We start from the raw sequence: 18,084 nt of genomic DNA, 5'->3' as shown, positions 1-18,084 counted from the left end.
TAGTTGCAGATTAAAGCTTCACTCATTTTGCTGTGATGCTACTTTTGCACCCTGGTCTGATATGGAAGCATTGAGACATTAATAACTAGAAAAGCACTCTACCAAGCACCTTACCCCCCCCCCCCCCCCCTACATTTTGACATAAAAAATTATTGTCCAACATTTATTTTTTTGATATTTTTAGATTCCATGATTCCATGAGATAGAATGGATAAAAGCCGGTAAAAACAACCTCCTTGTCGGCAGTAATGAGTGTTAGTCTTTTTTAAAGTTTCATTTCACACTGCTTTCCATAATTGGACTGGGTGTACATTTAAAGCTCGTATTGTCCAAGAATAACCACCTAACATTAATTAAAAAAAAAGAATTCACTGTTTTTCTCCACAGAGCAACTCTTGTTATATAGATAAATGGATTATAGACATATAAGTTTAGGCGATAAAGTATACAGAGCACATAGCGGATATGCCCCTGCTTTGTATGAAGCCTTCGCCCCTTGTTCCGCAGTGAAGAATTGCACCCCATCAAAAGTAAGCGAAAGAGATTATACACCTGCGGTGACTAGATTAAGATGAATATGCTTTATGATTGGAAACGTCCACATTTCTATGATATTTGCTAATGGTGATTTAGTCCGGGATATATTGAAGTTGGCGTGTGACCAATAAACTGGTCATATCTGGAGATGATAGCGCAGATATTGATATGCAGTCCCACAGAACATAGCTTGGATGATTCACGAGGAATAAACTATTAATCTTTGCTGAATACAAAAAACGAATGTAAGAGAATTCATGTCGATTTATCAACAGACACAGACCACTGTGTGTTTTTGGTTGTGAATTATAATGCCATTTTATTTATCCCACTGGGACCATTTTCCCCCCCCCCAACAGCTATTTTATTATTTTTATCCTCTTTCTAATGAGTGAGGTTATATAATCTTGAGACGTATTTGTAACTTGCTAACTTTCTGCTGATTTCCACCTTTTGGAATAATGTTCAAATGACTAATGTTGTCATTGTCGCTGATGGTGGATGCTTAACAAGGGTTTTAATTGCTCAACCCACTTTCACAGTCATAAAAGGCCTATAAAAATGTGACCATGCATCTCTTGTGGGATGATCATCAGTATTCCCTCTCTTTTGCTTGAAATGGAGAATCGTTGGCTGTAAAGACAGTCTATTAAGTTTTTGTTTTTTTTGGCCAAGAATGTCCGAGGTTACATCGCGCATAGGGCACATTTTTTTAATCCAAAATATTACAAATATACAGATTTGTCGTGTCCTTGAACAACCTGGAGGATTGCTGGCTGATTGCTAAATGACTCATTTGTGAGTGAATGAGTAGAAGAGAAAATTTTAAATTCTGTTTGTTGTGTTGAGAAAAGGATTCTTGAGCAGCCCGCTACACAAAACCGCTGTCATCATTTACGATTTAACATTTAAATCGAAACTAATCTGTTGAGAAATGATATCATCTATTGTGTGATTCATTTCTTTTCAGCCAGGCATTTTATTTTAATCCCGACCCCATCGATGGCAGCGTCAATGACTAAATCGAAATTCATTCTTTCATGTTTTTACCAGAAACGTTGTTTTTTCTTTCTTTCTGCAGACTCATGCAGATTGTGTTTGTCAGAGGTGATACACCGTGTTCAGTTTTGCATAAAAAAAGAATGCCTTACCGCAGGCTAAAATTAGTATGAGGTCTGAATGCGTCTGGGAGATTGGACGCATACCCTCACGCTGTTAAAATGTGCAGGGTGCAGGAAAACATTTTCCTCAATTAGATTGCCTGTTGAGCAATCCTTTGAATTATGCATCACCCGGATCGTTGTCAGCAATGCACGGATCAGTCCCTGCTTTTTTGCAATATAATGCTGGCGTTCCCTGTTGCTTAAAAAGTTTCTGTAATTTGAAAACCTAATGAATAATTTTGATCCGACATTGTGAAGGCAATATATCCAAAATGCTTTTGTTCTAACACTGATTGTGTTTGAATCTAATTCTGGCTCAATCAGTTTCAGCGTTTTGTAAAGATTCTTTGTGATCTGATAGAGGCGAAGCAGAGGATAAAGAATTACGCAACGTAAAGGGGCATAAACTTTGTAAATGTAGTATAAAATTGTTATGAATCAACGGTATCGATAGTTTAAATTAGCAGTGCATATATATACACAGATCAAATGCTCAGTTGTGTATTTGATATATTACCCTGCTTTTGAACACTTGCTTCTTGTGTTCTTCTTCATATCTTAGATTTGGCAAAGAAAAAGTTGTCATCTAATCCAGTTTTTTAATTGGATAAAAAAGAAAAATCCCAAAAGATGCCATTAAGGAAACCAATATATTCTACTTGGTCTATAATTGTTCTCATCCTTTAAAGTTGTGTCGGCAACAATCTGTCTAAGACTTAAAAGCATTGAATCAAGTGTTTCTGCTTATATTTGGCGCACCAAGGCTTTCGGCAGCCTTGTACAAAAAGTGCATCGTGTTAATGGCGTAATTGAAACCACTCCTAAGTCATTCAAAACAACGGATGTCACCATGGAAACATCGTCCTAACATAAATGGACAAGCAAATCTATAAATAAGTAAGCAAAAGCACATTGAACAAAGTTAATGAAGGCATTTCCCCAACATAAATCAGGCTCTCTATCCTAAATGGCTGCTGAAGACACGGCTCGGACTTGTGGCAGGTGGTTCAGATTAATATGTTTTGTCTGCTTGTGGTTTTGCCCTTCTAAGCGCTTTGAGCAGCGTCAACCGGCTGCTGTCGCTGACTAATTGGCTGTTTTACAAGCGGGCCGGTGTCAGAGCTTCTCCTGAGCTGTGTTGTCTTTCCTTGTTGTCTTACAGAAGGCAGTGTCCTGCAGAGTCCCGTCTTCACCAAGCAGCCTGGCAGCATCGTGTATCCCGTGGAGACGCTGGAGAGGAACAGGGAGGTGGTGTTTAGCTGTGAGGCCCAGGGAAGCCCACCTCCTCTGTACCGGTGAGTGCCTCGTCTCATCTGCCCGCGTTTTGGAACGGGACACGCCCGTTCCAAAACTACGCACCAGAAAGTTTCTTATCAGACACAAAGCTGCCCCACCGACAGCGTTTAAGACTTTCCCTGGGTTTTAAAAAAAAAGAAACGTCTTGGAGCTTGTGTGTAGAAACGTCCTCTGCTTCGTTGTAATCTTGCGACGAAAGAAAGTCTCCCTATCCTGTTTTAATGTGCAGCATGTTGTCCTTGCGTCGTCGTACTCGGCCTTCCGATTCATCCTGAATGAAACTGCTCCCGGATTTGTCCCTTGATGCAGCAACAAGAGAGTCCTGGCGCCGTTGTTCGCCCTCACACACCAAGCCTGAGCGAATCAGGATCAGAGGAGAAAGAATTGAATTCTTGTCCATGGTGGATTTGAACCTCCTGCTGGAAACTTGTCCTTTCTGTCTGTAGCCCATGAATACATTTTAAGCTTCGCATCCCACTCAAACATCTTCTTTTTTTTTGCTGCTGTGAAGTTCAAACTGAAGCATTTCTTCCCTCCTTGCCTCCTCCTTGCATGAACCATTAATCTGCTGAGAGGATGCTGCATTGTGTTTGTGTTGCGTTGCAGCGTCACTGCTTGTGCAAACTTATTTGGGCTTGTGCCAGTTTAAAGCATGACCTAAGCAGCCACCGTTCAAAGTCGCACTGCAGTAAACACAGCCTTCTGTGATGCATACACACACACACACACACACACACACACACACACTTATCTTTGTCTAATACAGCGCTTCCCTCGTTTCTCCTCTCTGACATCTTTTATTCTTACATTGCTTCGCTTCCTGCCTCAGTTTATAAAATATCTTTTTCAGCCAAGTTTACTGCAGCGGTGCATTCACAGGTTACAACGTGAACTCTCGCTGCCTCTACCAGTTAGACTTCCTTCTGGCCCATTGGCTCCTTCCGGCCTTGTTAAAATATCTCAACTCCTCCGTGCATTAAACAGTAAAACGATGCATATCTCCATGTTGGCTCGCTGGTATCATCTGTCTATTTCCATAAATCACCCAGTTTCACGGTTTTAATTCATTTAAAAGGAAAACAAATCCAGAATAAATATCAAACACACCTTCATCACACACACTCTCACCCTCTCTATCCTTTCTCTTCTTTTTTATCTGCTGAATATGCAAAATAGAGTGCATTATTATTTTTATTTCCCTTTTATATGACTGGCCGAATACTTTATTCTCCCTATGACTCATACAAATAAAATACAGTATTTGCTTGCAAAGGTTTAAAGACACATAGATTCATAGACTATAAACATATTTATTTATGTTCTGTGTGTGTGTGGCGGTTCGATCCCCACCTCAGGCATATATGTACACTGTTGTTGTGTCCTTAGGCAAGACACTTCACCCACATTGCCCGGGCGCATTCACACGCGGCGACCGGCAGCAGACTACAGTTAGAAAGTGTCAACCAAATTGCCCTCCGAGGGACAAATCGTTAAAATAGTATTTATTTAGTATTTATGTTTAAACACCCTTCAGAATACACAGAGACAGACTGTACTCTTAAAGAATTGTACAAATTAAAATAGCTAGCCAACAAATTTGCTATCTCATCATTTTAAGCTGCTTTATTATTATAGTCAGGATGAGATGAGGCGCCAGGTTGGAACCAAATGTAGAATATTTACCTCCATGGTCACAAATAGTACATTTGTCTATGCCCCCCCCAAAAAAAAGAATTAATGAGTTCCAAAACAGCGTAGTTTCAACGTGACTGCAGTGTGATTGATTATAGCATTTCAGGATCGATGAACCACAATGCACCGCCACCCCGCGCGTGTGTGACTTGTGACTGAGGCCGTGGCTGCAGAAGCCGGTGTTTATGGCTATGCCTCTTTGACTCACCAAATGGAGTCACTGCCCTGCTGGGCTGCCAGATAGTTACAGGACGCCGGTTAAACAGGGCTCACAGTGCAGATAGCGTGGCGGTGCTCAGACACACCGCCTTTAGTTTGGGCTTCCTGTCACAGTTCACAAAATATGTGTTCTCTTCAAGGAAGTGGGAGGATTTGACAACGTGCTGCACATAGAATTGCATCATGGGAATGTTTCAAATCAAAGTGAAGTGCAGTAGTATTTGCACTAGTGCAATTTAGCCTGTTATAAAGAAAAGGAACAGACCGTCTCACATTCACAGCTGCATGAGCCAGATGGTGTGGTATTATTTTCCACTGTGTGCATGGCCTGTTGTTGCATGATTACATAAAGCATGTGTCTGACAAATGGTGCTGCCGTTGTAGCCTGTTTTCCAGGACAAATCATTGTAAATAGAACTATTAGATCTTCTATTTTGTGTTTTGATGAAATCTGTGCATCCCGTAGAGGAGGATGTGTCGTGACTCAAAACAGCCGTGAGGATTTCTGCCGTTTTGGTTTATCTCTTATGTGACCAAAAAAAAAAGGAAAGTGCGTGTCTCAGCTGCTTTATAGTTGGTGCCTAATTGGCTTAAAAGCAACGAGAGCTCATGACACATTGACACGTCACGGCAGGAAAACCTGTGGGTTAATTATCGATTGCTGAATTCCACTTAGGAAAGATCCCGACTCTCGCCGCCACTCCTGCAGGAACGCTGTGCCCGTAGTTACCCTTAAAAAGTCTACCTGTGGTTTTCCTGCAACGTCTGGCAAAACGTCTGCTGTGCAACCAGCCAGTTATCTTGAACTGCCGCAGTGTTTAATGAGCGTGCACATGCACGACGTTGCACTTTCGGGGATTGCAAATGTCTTCCTCCAGCCGAGAAAACTCCTTTTCCACCCAACATAAAATTTTCTGAGCTCGATTAGCGACTCCAGAAGAGACAGGAAAATGGTTTAATCCAGGTCTCACCTGATTCGACCATTTCACTCCTCTATGGATACAATGCAGAGTCTCTCTGATTGGGAAAAGTCTCCTCTCGTAATTGATGGTTCCCTTTTCATTAACGGGATTGGATTGTCCTATCCACTCTGCTTTTCCTGTCTAATCCGATGGTGTTGCTTGGCTGTCAAATATTGTTTTCTTTTTTTCTCTTTTTGGTTTGTTCCACTTCAGCTGCAAATGAATCGCTGCTGTAGTCCTGTGAGAACCCCCACCCCTACACCCCAGGCCTTTTCTATTGTGTGTCGTAATCAGTCTCTGGAGAGCTTGCACTTACTTTTAACTGAACTGGAGAATGGCCATGAAAACCATTGAGCTTCACATCTTGTCTATTGAAAGAAAAAAGACGGTAGAGGTGTCTTTTGCAATGTCTGCTCCACAAATATTTTGCTATATATATGAGACACTTCAGGACGAGTAGGACACCAATCAATGCAGGCGGACGTTGGCTTTTTCATGTAATGTGAATAGGGCCTTTGCGAGGAAAATAAAGGTCTGCCTCACAACAAAAAGCTGGCTATACTTTTTACAGGGTATGTTATAAGAGTAATGGAAGCCTGTCGTCAATCGTTTGGGTTGGAAAGATTTTTATTCATCAAAAGGTACCCAATTAGGATAACTTAGTGTTCAGACCACAGAACACAAAAACAGCCTTGCTGCTGAACAAAAGGGCTTTAGCGAAGCTCTGTTTTTTTCTTTTTTTTTGCACATCAAAGCAGCTTTTTTTTCCAAATAAAACAATACACCGTTTTACAAGCTTGACCTGAAATCGTTCGCAAAACATCAGAAAATCAAAGCAGTAGAAAACAGAAATTTGTCTCAATTAAATAATCTGTCTCTAATTCACTTTGGGCTGCGATCAGATCGCCATCATCCATTTTCCAATAAGGCATAAAATGCCCTTTTATCCTCACTAATCTGTTCAGAACATGTTATCGCTTAGATGGTTATACATCATTGATAACAAATAATGGTGTCTGTGGGTTTTTCCCTCTCCCTCTTTATTGCCCTGACTAAAGTTAGGGCTGGAAATCTTCTATCTAAAATGACTGCTCTTCCTCCCACCTGTATTTTTCTATAATAATGTGTATCCTCGCTAGAATTGGCTGTCATCTCAGATGATTTTTGCCCTTCGTTGATCACCCTCAACACCCACGGCTCGTCCGGAATACACAAGCATGAAGCAAGGCAGCGCGAATTTGTTGTAATTGCAGCAGCATCATGATTAAGCAGCATCTTTATGTAGTTTGACGGTGGCCTGGCAAGATGGATGGGCTGCAAGGCTATCTGTTCTCGGGAAGTCAAGTCCTTGGCACTACAATGGCTCACTGCTGTTTAGATTAACTCTCGGCTGGGGCGCTTGATTTCTGGACTCTCTACACGTTTTTATGTCTATCCTCTTAAAACACAATCAAACATAGAGGTCACATTCTTTTGCTCGCACATTGGAAGGCTTCCATCTTGCCACTCGACACTGAACAATAGTTAATTTATTAGTTCAAAAATTAATTTTCTCGATTTGTGTGTGTTTTTATTCCAGCTGGAAACTGAATGGCACAGAAATAAGTCCAAAATCTGGATCTCACTACAGCCTGTCTGGAGGCAACCTCCGCATCAGCCGTCTGAACAAAGACCAAGATGCTGGAACATATCAGTGCCTCGCCTCCAACTCTTTTGGGACCATCGTCAGCCGAGAGGCCAGTCTAACCTTTGCATGTAAGTATTTCTTTTTCGTCTCTCTCCAGGCTAACGTTTGTGGCTCGCGCTGAACAGAGAGACGCAGGCCCAGAGAAGCTCTGCTTGATAACATGAGGAATACGAAAACACATCTCTGGGGAACTATTAAGTCCATATGTTTGCTGGCTAGAGCCAAATCTAAGTCGTCACAGCAGATGAAACACAATCCTGAAAAAGATGTCTAAGGGAACTCGAAACGAGGCTTCTTCATGGTAAATAATGGAACTGCTAGAAGTGCTGCTCTCTATTATTAAAGAGGCGCTGGAAGAAGAAGCTGCTGTTAATGGTGATTCTGGAATAACATTTCAAGTGACAATGGAAGTAATATGAAAGCAGATTGTGATCCTATGAGAATCATCGCCTGAATCTACAGTTCTGCTTTGCTTCCCAGAACTTTGTAAAGCTTTTTAACACAACCGTCGCACCATAACTTTAAGGTTTTGGTTCACTTTCGTTTTTTAACTAACTGTACTTTCTGGGACAAAGAGCAAACAAACAGTATTTTACAAAATCAATGAGATTCACAATCCTTGGTTTATGTATTCACAGTTATTGTGCCATATCAGGGTCTGTTATACACTATTGCATTAAAATTTTAAATGAAATGAGGTGAAGTTGCCTCGATGTGTTGGTACCCTCTAGTTGTAATTCCTCTCTCTATTGTGGTCAGTTTAGTCTATAACAAATGAAATTAAAAGTACACTGATTTGCTGATTTTTAATGTTGTAGAGTTATGAAAAAAATGTTTTTAAGTAAACAGTTATCCAGTTTTATATAATTATAAAATTGACATATTGATTATGAAGTCATTATAGCTTCTGGTAAATGCTTTAGCCTTAATAGCTTGCAAGCTAACTGAACCTGCGGACTAACTGAACCCGGGCCAAGCCAAACCACAGTTTCTCATTTCAAACCACCTTCAAAAGAACGCGTAAACAACTTAGTGCCGACTTGGCATCTTGGAGTTATGTTATCTATCATTCTGGTAGATTAATGGTATATAATCCCCCCCCCCCCCCCCCCTATTTTGGAGCATTGAGATGATAGATGGTTTGACACATCTTGATGGGTCTAAAAGCCTCTGGACTTCATATTCCTGAAGGAGCAGGAAGTCAATATTTGCCTACTGTATGTGTCAGTTATCGGACAGGAATAATGATGGCATCAACAGCAAGTGAGTGATCACACGCTCGGATTAGATTTTGAGGTTAAGCGTTTGGGGAAGAGGCCACCAATATGTCTTCGGCTATTTGTCTGGTCCCCTGATCCGGCGAGAAGTCAATCTACAGGCTGATTCCGCTGGTGGAATCTATGAGATGGTGACAGTTCCGTCAATTGCTGAACTCTGACCCCACCAGCCTTCTGTTATTGTCACAAAGACAGGATGTACATGTATGACCGGCTGCCACCTATCTTTTCTAATACTCGTGGTACAGCTTAATGAACTCCACAGCGTGGAGATTCAAGTGAATTTAAAGGGTTAACTGAGAAAATACATTTTCTCACGCACAAAAGGCAGCCACAGATATTATGTCAATATCAAACCATGCACTCTTTATATGCAAGCAACGTCATTCATTTGAAGCACAAAACATACATTTGCTTCACTTGAAAGATCAAATGCAAAACATTGTGTCTGATATTTGATCTAGTTTTGCACAGTCTTGTGTTTCTTACTTCCTGCAATATCTGTAGCTTCCCATTTAATGAGACTATTGTCGGGACAAAGCAGGGGAGGCAGTGTCTAAAAGCGAGCAATGTTGAATTGCATTGAGGGGTGGATTTTGAGTTACACCATCACTACTTTCACCATCACACTTTCCCTTATAATAAACAAAGGCATTGTGGGTTATTTCGAGTCGCTCCATTATAAACCATCCCACTGCTGTAAGAATCCTTTCAATGTTTGATGTGTTGGGTTGCTCGATCGGTCAAGAAGCGGAGATCTTGACATGTTTTCAGTAAGATGAGGTTTTCTTTTTCTTTTATCAAGCACAGTGAATACAGATCAATCAGCAACCAACAGACTGACTGCTTTATAAAGCAAAGCCTGCCCACTGACCGGCTGGCACGTGCCTCTCATACAGGCTATAACAAGGCTGCACACACATTAATTACAATAAGCATTCACGTAAAACCATTTTCAAATAATGCACATTTAGTACAAATATTTAACGAGATCCAGGTGCACAAGATGATTGATTTCTTTTTAAACCATTCTTGTGTCTTTTTGTGATCATGCTCTGCCTTCTAATTTATCCATTTAGCTCTGATTGGGAATGATTTCTGCCTTTTGTTTGATTAAAGAGGCTTTGGTGTGTCTTGACCGTGCTCCCGAGGACTAATCTATCCCTGTATTATTCGTCTCATTGAAGCCACAATGCATAATCACAGACTAATAATGGTGTTCAGTTTACACCTGCGTGGAAGGCAAAATTAGACCAAAAAGTTTTAGTTCGACTTTGTGATGTTTCATTATTATAACGCCTAAAAAGCCATGGACTATTTCCATCAGATAAGATGAGTACCAACGTCCTGACGCGTCATCTTGTACATAAATATACATTTATATATAGTGCAAACAAACCCTTAAAACTCAGTTCTACTGCAAAGCCATATTGCTGGCTGAGCACTTGTTTGTCTGCACGACGCCTTCAAGGTTATTCTTTGGAATTGGCGCAACTCCAAATCCTTCAGCATTCCTTTCCGTGTCACAAACTTTTGATGGATGATGCTACTCCTCACAAGGGTTGTGGCTATCTACCCCCCCGAGGCGAGGATAACTGATGGGCAGTGGGTGCTCCCACTCAATACTCTCTGTCCTTGATTAGTATGTCTATTGATTCTATATCAGTGGTTATTTAAAAGATGTAGAGTCATAATTCATACTGATGAACAGGATTTAGAGCCAATATGCGAAACAGCGAGGGCCTCTGCTTAGAATGCAGTGATGCATTTATTCCGTGTTAAGGTTTCTACGGTGTCATTTTAGTGTCAAATTTCTCAATGTTTTTTTCTTCTTTTTTTTAATGCGCTTGTCTTGAAGCATTTCTCGCATTGTGCAGGAGTTGATAAGAAGTCATGGGCTCTCGTCAATGTGAGACAAGCTCGTGGTTAGTCAGGCATAGAGTTGGGGATCATTTGTGATGTCATTGTAGGCTTCTGTGCCTTGAAGGGGGGGAACATGAATACTTCATTTAAATGCAAATAGATCTTCCCTTGGTTGTGATACCGAGGAGTGAGCATATTGACTCAGTTAATGAGCTGTAAACAGCTAATGGGTTTATCCAAGCTTTACTATTTATCTGCAATACACCCTCCAGATGTAACTCTCTGCAGGAGGCTTGCAGGCTTCGGATTCCTTCAATGTCTATGTAGAAGGCAGAGAACCTATGCAGACACTGGAGAACATGCAAACTCCATACAGTCCCGGGTGTATTTGAACCCAGGGCCTGCTTGCTGTGAGTCAATAGTGCTGAACGAACGCACAACAATTCTTACTTTCAGGTGTTTATTCTCTTGAAATGCAATTATGAGAGTCCATTTAAGGGCTTTAATCTTACACGTTGGGCTTTGACATCAACACACTTGCCCCCCCGTCTGCTTTCTTAATTTCCCCAAAAGTGGGACACGACTGAGTTCAACAAATCAAATGCTATTGATCAACTATGGATTCATCAGCCTCATTTTGACAATACTTTTGTTTCAGGACAATGTACAGCATGATTTTATGTCATTATTCAACCCCACCGTGTCTTAAAATGCTCCTGGCGAGATGAATGAAATAAATATGTGTTTTGTTTTGGGGGGGTTTTCTTACTGAATTTCATATTTGTCCTCTAAGCTAGGAATAGTTAAAAACATTGAGCATCACCCTTCGCTTCCCTCGTTTATCTATGCCAAGCTAAAGACACTGCAGTCCAATAACACAGGCTCCCCTTATAATGATTATAATAGAGTTGTAATACGGTATATAATATAATAAGTTTGGCTTTAAACTTATTGGATAGCAGATAATTACACTTTAGGATCATTTTAGGCTGCAGTCTGTTGTGCTGCTGTTCATTTCAGGGACGATAAGCCAAATTGTGAACCAACAACTCTCTAAAATAATAAATGCCTATTAAAGACAGTCCTCACATTTCTGCCTTCTCTAACAAACTGTACAAACAGACACGCACCTCGCCTCCCAGCCACTTGAAGACAACGGAGCATCCTGTTTGGGTCGCATGTTGAAATGAATCACGCGGTCACGGCTGGACGGGCTTCTGGACGTATGATTAGTCACGCTGGCATTTGGAAAGCTCTGATGTCTGGGATGTGATCATCAGCCTAATCTGGATCTTTGTTTGTAATGCCAGCTCAAGTTTGCAGTAATTTATGCTAATGGCTCTAGATGGGATGTCACGTTTGCTCCTTCTGAGGCGATTAATCATTGTTAGCCGCTTCCCTTTTGATTTTGATTGCAATGAAGCTTTTCTGCGAGCACAATTATTTGCGCCAAGGCCCTCCCCCCCCACCGCCGTTCCTTTAATGTGACGGATTTAATGGGTGCGTGATTTGACATGAACCCCACAGCGCTCTTTCTTGCTTCTTTTCTTTTGGACTCAAAGTGAACGTGCGCACAGCTGCGCGCACCCTGGAAAGCTTTCCTTTGGTCCACCCGCACACCTTCCCCCCTGCATCTAAAGCAAACGTTCATATCATGTTGTGAATTATGGTTTTGCCGCTGTCCACCATCTCTCTTGACAACAATGCTTCTTTTGCTCTCCTTTTTTTTGTGTGTGTTTGGATGGGGAGGTGTGGGTTGTTTTTTTGCTATCCGTGCACGCTTTCAGCACGGGTGAGGCCACGTCTGTGGATCTGAACACGGACCAGTAGCATCACCACTTCACAAATCACAATAGCTTTGATCTGAGGTAAAAAAAAAAACACAAAAAAGGTCCCCAAAAAAGATTTATTTTGGAATGAATTCAATACCTTAGATGTCTCTTGCTCCTTTCCTCTTTGTTCTAGAGGCTGAAATTTTGGGGAGGTTTTGGTGCTTTAATCTAACCTTCTATCGGCCTTTTAGATGAAAGTAAGTGGCGGGCCTGCTCATGAAAAGCCTCTGTTGCCAAGACTGAAAAAAATAAACCATTTGTCCGCCAAATCAAGCGGTTTTATTTGCTTTTACTGCCATTCCAAAAGTGGAAACGCCATTGATGTGCAGCCAAAATAACTCATGTAACGAATGGCACATCTCATTAGTGATCTCTCATGTGCAACACCAACCGTAGGTAAAGTGGCACCAGAGCATGTCAATTATCCACGCTGCATCACTAATCACCTTTGATGGACAGTTAATAGATAACCAGACAGACAGTTCTACTTCACAAGCTGCTGAAAAGTGGGAAACTATTAAGAAAAATGTCCTAATTGAAGCACAATAATTTAAGTTTACAATATTTGCATGTCTTTGTTGAAGGTTCTGAATCCAAACTGCACCTTTTTTTGAGTCCAGGTGACGCTAGCAGGCGTCCTGACACATCTTCACCAGTTCTATGAACGCTAACCTCATATCTTGTTTCCCTCTTCTCCTCTTCTTCCTCTAATTTTCTATATTTCCCAGTCATAATAAAGTTCCCTTTTAGTTCCCTTAGGTTTTAGTTTCTGTTGCAGCCGCCATGGCACCGTCAGTCAGAGTCAAATCCGGGTGGGCTCACACTCCTTCATCACTGGAGCCGATGCGGTTTCATTCTGTGTGAAAATATCACAAGCTGCTGTTTTAGATCTCAGATAGCTGTTAGTTAAACTGCGCTTGTGGGTTAAGAAAAGATTTATATTTAAATAAATAATAATAGGCAGATACTTAATTGACTTGTCCTGGAGCCAATATGACCTGCATTAACAATAACTGACCTTATAGTCTTATTCATAAATCAGCGAGCCCAATAATCTTAGGTATAATCATTCATATCCTTGATTTGGATGTCAGAGTCTTGGCCGTTCTAACCCTCACCCAAACCACATTGTCGTGATTCTCCGTGTTTCCGAGCCGTTAAAGAAAACCGTGGCGACCGGCATTAAAGACAAAGAGAGTTTCTTCTTCTGCGCACAGATGGGATTGATTATCAGAACTATTTAACACACTGCTTTGGCACTATTTTAGGTTGTAGGCCTGCTTTATGAGATTCTCTGGGACTTGTGACAGCCTACTTGTGTTTGAATCCATTTTCAAATGAAAATGGGTTTGGTTAAACAGTGTTTTTGCTGCTTAAACCACACCAGGAATAGCTTTGTAATGTTTGGCGGCGGTGAGTGTGATGAATGAAGGGTAACCTGATTACCACCAGGGCTATTAAATCCCCTCATGCGTGACCAGACACAGGAACCGTCTCTGCTTAGCGGCAAGGCTGCAGATTGTTGTTTGGCTTTTATTAGTGGGTGGGTGTCAGTATTGATTTCAACTCTTTCTTTTTTTTTTTTCCATTATGCACTTATCTCAAGCAAGACTTCCATTCATTATCCCGGATATACGAACTAGAGCGGGGGTATGGTTAAGTCCTGGTTCTTTTCATTTTCTCGCTCCCTCGCTTGAAGGTAAAGCCATCATTTGACAAGCTGCACTAAATCTGAATTTTAAAACCAGGAGAAATACTAAAGTAACATTGAAAGGAAGAAGGAGGCGCCGCTCGGATCCGACAAACAAAGTCCCGCTGCACCGAATGGGCGACTGGGAAGAGTGAATCCCGGCACATTTTGAATGTGCTCTTCTGATGAAGCACCTGAGAGGCAACGCTGTAGCTTTGAGATTGAAAACAATGTATTATTCCAAAAAGTTTTCATGCTTGTCTAAGATGGAAAATTGGTGTATCAATGAAACTTAAATGTGACAAAGTAGAGTGGAAACAGACTCGGTGAATAAATCATGATGCACTTGAAGAACGTGACCCATTTGTCACTGGAGCTCCCAAGGCTTCCGTGAAAATCCGTAGCAGATGAAAACATGCTGAGCTGGTGGCGCAGCAAAGAGGCGACATGGAACAAACTGTACAGGGTGTTTTTACAGCCCGTTTTACACCTTGTTTTAGTCTCGTGAGATTTGGCTGGACAAACAACAACATTACAAATCCATCCATGCAACCACTTTTCCACTTTGCGGGACACAGGAGTTGCTGGAGCCTATCCCAGTTTGTTATGGGAAAGAGGCGGGTACACCTCGGACACGTCGCCAGCAGGCCACGCACACACACTCACCTACGGACAATTTGGAGTAATCACTTCACCTAAATGGCATGTTTTTGGAGGTGAGAGGAAACCGGAGAACCCGGAGAAAATCCACTTGGTCACTGGGAGAACATAAAAACGCCTTACCGATAGGCCGCTTCTCGCCGTGAAACCACAGCACTACCCACTACACCACCGTGCCGTCCAATATTAAAAATAATTAGCATTATTTTTATGGCATTTTTCAAAAAGTAGCTCAAATGGTTTTTACAAACGGATAGAAATAATAGTAAAAGTAGGAGATAATTGTGATAACATTTGAGTAATATTTGTTATTATTTCCTTGTACAAGCTATGAAGGAAGTGAGGAGAGGGCACATAGGAATGGTTTGCATCCCATCTGTCAGTCTGTCACATTTCATGTCTGGAGCAAAATTCAAATCTGTTGAACGTTTTCTGAGCAGTGAAGTGGTTCATTTTACTGTTTACTGTTTTTTGCAATTCTGTGCTTACAAGTTGATTTTTCTCTCACTGTGTTTTTTTAATAAATGTATGTGTGTAATTGTTTTTTTTTTTTATTAATTGATTTTCATTTTTAGCTTTGAAAATCAAACCTTTTTCTCGGATATGCAATAAACCAGGCTCCCATTTAAGTGTTTGGATGAAATGCACCAGTGGCAGGGAAATTCCTACCCACATTTATCCTGTATAGCATTCATGCTGCATAAAGAGAGTTTAGCAAGTTTGTTGTTCTGATTCAGCAGCAATAAACAAACATAAATCTCCAAAGTTAATTTATCGATTTAGAAGATTGCAATGTATATTCTTCCATTATTTTTTTATTTTTTTCTGTCCTGTTTCCCAGTGTTCATATTAACAATAAAGCTGCCATCTTTCCGTCCAGGTTTTTGCAGCTTATAATATTATTTGCTTAGCTTTGTTTTGTACTGTTTCCTTCTATAAAACCCTTTAGCCACTCCTCTCTGATACTTGTGGCACCGTTTCAGCGATTCTTGGATATCCGCATACTGGGATCCACACCGGTGGGGTGGGGGGGGGGGGCTGATTTGGCCAGAGGCGAAGCCAAAGGCTCTTTTTACTACCAAAGATTTTTCCTTCTTGAAAATGTTCTTACACTAGCATGGACACACACGGGATGGTATTCCTGCACTTCTATGTCATTTCTGTTTGGTGGTTACTCCCTCGCACAGTGTGGGTTTGAACTTTGGTCTGTGGACTCTACAGGAGCTGAATTTGTCAGGGTTAAACTTCAGAGTCCTCCAGCATTCCAAGGAAATGTAGGTCAGGGAGTGGGAGCTGTGTGTGTGTGTGTGTCGTGTTTATCTGTGCGAGCCCTCCTGTTGTGTTTCCCTGCTGCTTTAGGCTCCATAGGATGTGACATTGAGAGAGAAAGAAAAAAATGTTGAGGCAACTGATGACAACGCTTTCAAGGATCAGATGCACCAGATTTATTTTATGTCTAATATTCTTTTTCTTTTTCTTTTTTGTTGTGCGTGTGTTTGCTTTTAGACTTGGAAAACTTCAAGACTCACAGAAGAAGTTCCGTTTCAGTCCGTGAAGGCCAAGGAGTCGTTCTGCTGTGTGGCCCGCCCCCACATTCTGGAGGTAAAGTGATATATTCTAATTAATGGTCTCATTTTTAATGAGTGTTTGGTGCAAAAGGAATGAAATTGTGACTGTGATGTTGGAAGAAAAAAAAATCTCAGATTCAACTTTTTCATTTGGTGGTGCTTCACATTCACTTGAGCCGGTGCCGTTTTGGCTTCTTGGTAATCAACACCTTCCGTCTGCCACTACACTTGTGTGAAGAGATGTGATCAGTCTTGATTGGAGCTTTTTTTCTCATTCTGATTTCACAGTCACGTTTATTTGTTTGCCATGCTGAAGGCAACATATGCCTTAGATTTCTTAGAATAATCATTTAAAATGCATATGATAATGAGTTTCCTTGCAGTCATATTACTAATCTCAAAACCGAACGCAGACCAAGGCTTAACCCGATGTAACACAGACAGTAGACTGGACAGCTGGTCGACCTCTGTTGGTCAATATTGTAAATTCACATCGGGGTTTTATTTTCATAACACAACAAAAGGAAGGTGTGCACAAATATTTTTCTCCTTCCGCTGCTACACATAACACTTAATTGACAACCACGCGGCTTGTATGAAGCCAAAGATATACACTTCCACAGCCTGTCTCCTTCTCTAACATGAACTTCTTCATGCAGCAGCTGCTGGGATGGCAATCACCCAACTGTCAGCCAATTAACAAATATCACCAGTCCATGCACTTGGCTGCTGTGCTAAAAATGCTACTTGCTTAGAATTGATTGGAATCATTTAATCCCTTCTGGGAGTTTTTCCTAGTGAAATTTTAGAAATCTTTTCCGTTCTTTTGATGAGCTTATATTTGTTTGTTCCGCGAACAGCCGCTTCGCTGACTCTTTCCGTATCTTCCAATTTATGCAGAAGTAATACAATCAAGGGTTTTTGGCTTTTGAGAGCCATTGGGGAAATAATTCCAATATGTCGGGAATCTTTCCACACATGAAAAGACCCCTCAAGACACTTGTCTCCTCACTAATATAAAGAACCAATACAGGCTGTCAATTAGAAGTCCATTTTAGTGATTTGCATCTCTCTGTAATAGAAGCTGCTGCCACTGTGCCATTAGGCCAAATTAACTAAGTTGTCAGTCGATCCTTCTTGCATTAAACTGATGCAGTAAACTCAGCATTGGGTGTTGTTGGTTTGCGCTGGCTCGCCATACCCCGACGCCACTGCTGTGTACGGGTCGGGATTGAGCTTCAAACGCATCACATCACATCACTCATAAGTTTCTGCTCGTATAAAGTTACATTTGAATCCATTTCAATTTAATTTAAAAGGCCATGCACGTCTTAGTGCATTTACCTCCTGAAAACTGCTTATTTTAATAAAGACAAATATCCATTCTGTGAGACATCAAATGTGCATTAATTTGGCTTTATCCTGAACAAATGTCTCATTTCAGCCAGTTTGGAATATTTAAGGTAATTATTGAACTGAGATGTTGCTCTTTTCATGGGATTAATTGAGAAACATGTAACAGAAATATTATTTAATTGGTTATGTGTTTTTGGATACTTCATTACCATAAAATCTGAATATTTGAACGCAACGTGTTTTTGAACCATGTCTGTCTCTGCATTCACGTTGCTGCTTTGC

General features: G+C 41.1%; 1 protein-coding gene across 1 annotated transcript in view; it reads left to right on the top strand.

Annotated features, from left to right (window-relative positions):
- The window catches only part of cntn4 (contactin 4), a 69,486-nt gene that overhangs the window by 81 nt on the left and 51,321 nt on the right, over nt 1–18,084 (top strand). The window contains exons 2-5 of the mRNA XM_068742127.1: nt 2,654–2,702; nt 2,866–2,995; nt 7,449–7,624; nt 16,385–16,480. Of these exons, the coding sequence (XP_068598228.1) occupies nt 2,654–2,702; nt 2,866–2,995; nt 7,449–7,624; nt 16,385–16,480 (451 nt within the window). The remainder of the gene's footprint in view (nt 1–2,653; nt 2,703–2,865; nt 2,996–7,448; nt 7,625–16,384; nt 16,481–18,084) is intronic.

Source organism: Brachionichthys hirsutus, chromosome 8, assembly GCF_040956055.1.
Source record: "Brachionichthys hirsutus isolate HB-005 chromosome 8, CSIRO-AGI_Bhir_v1, whole genome shotgun sequence".
Lineage (NCBI taxonomy): Eukaryota > Metazoa > Chordata > Actinopteri > Lophiiformes > Brachionichthyidae > Brachionichthys > Brachionichthys hirsutus.
The sequence above is the reverse complement of the archived record's forward strand: the minus strand, read 5'-3'. Positions and strand labels throughout refer to the sequence as shown.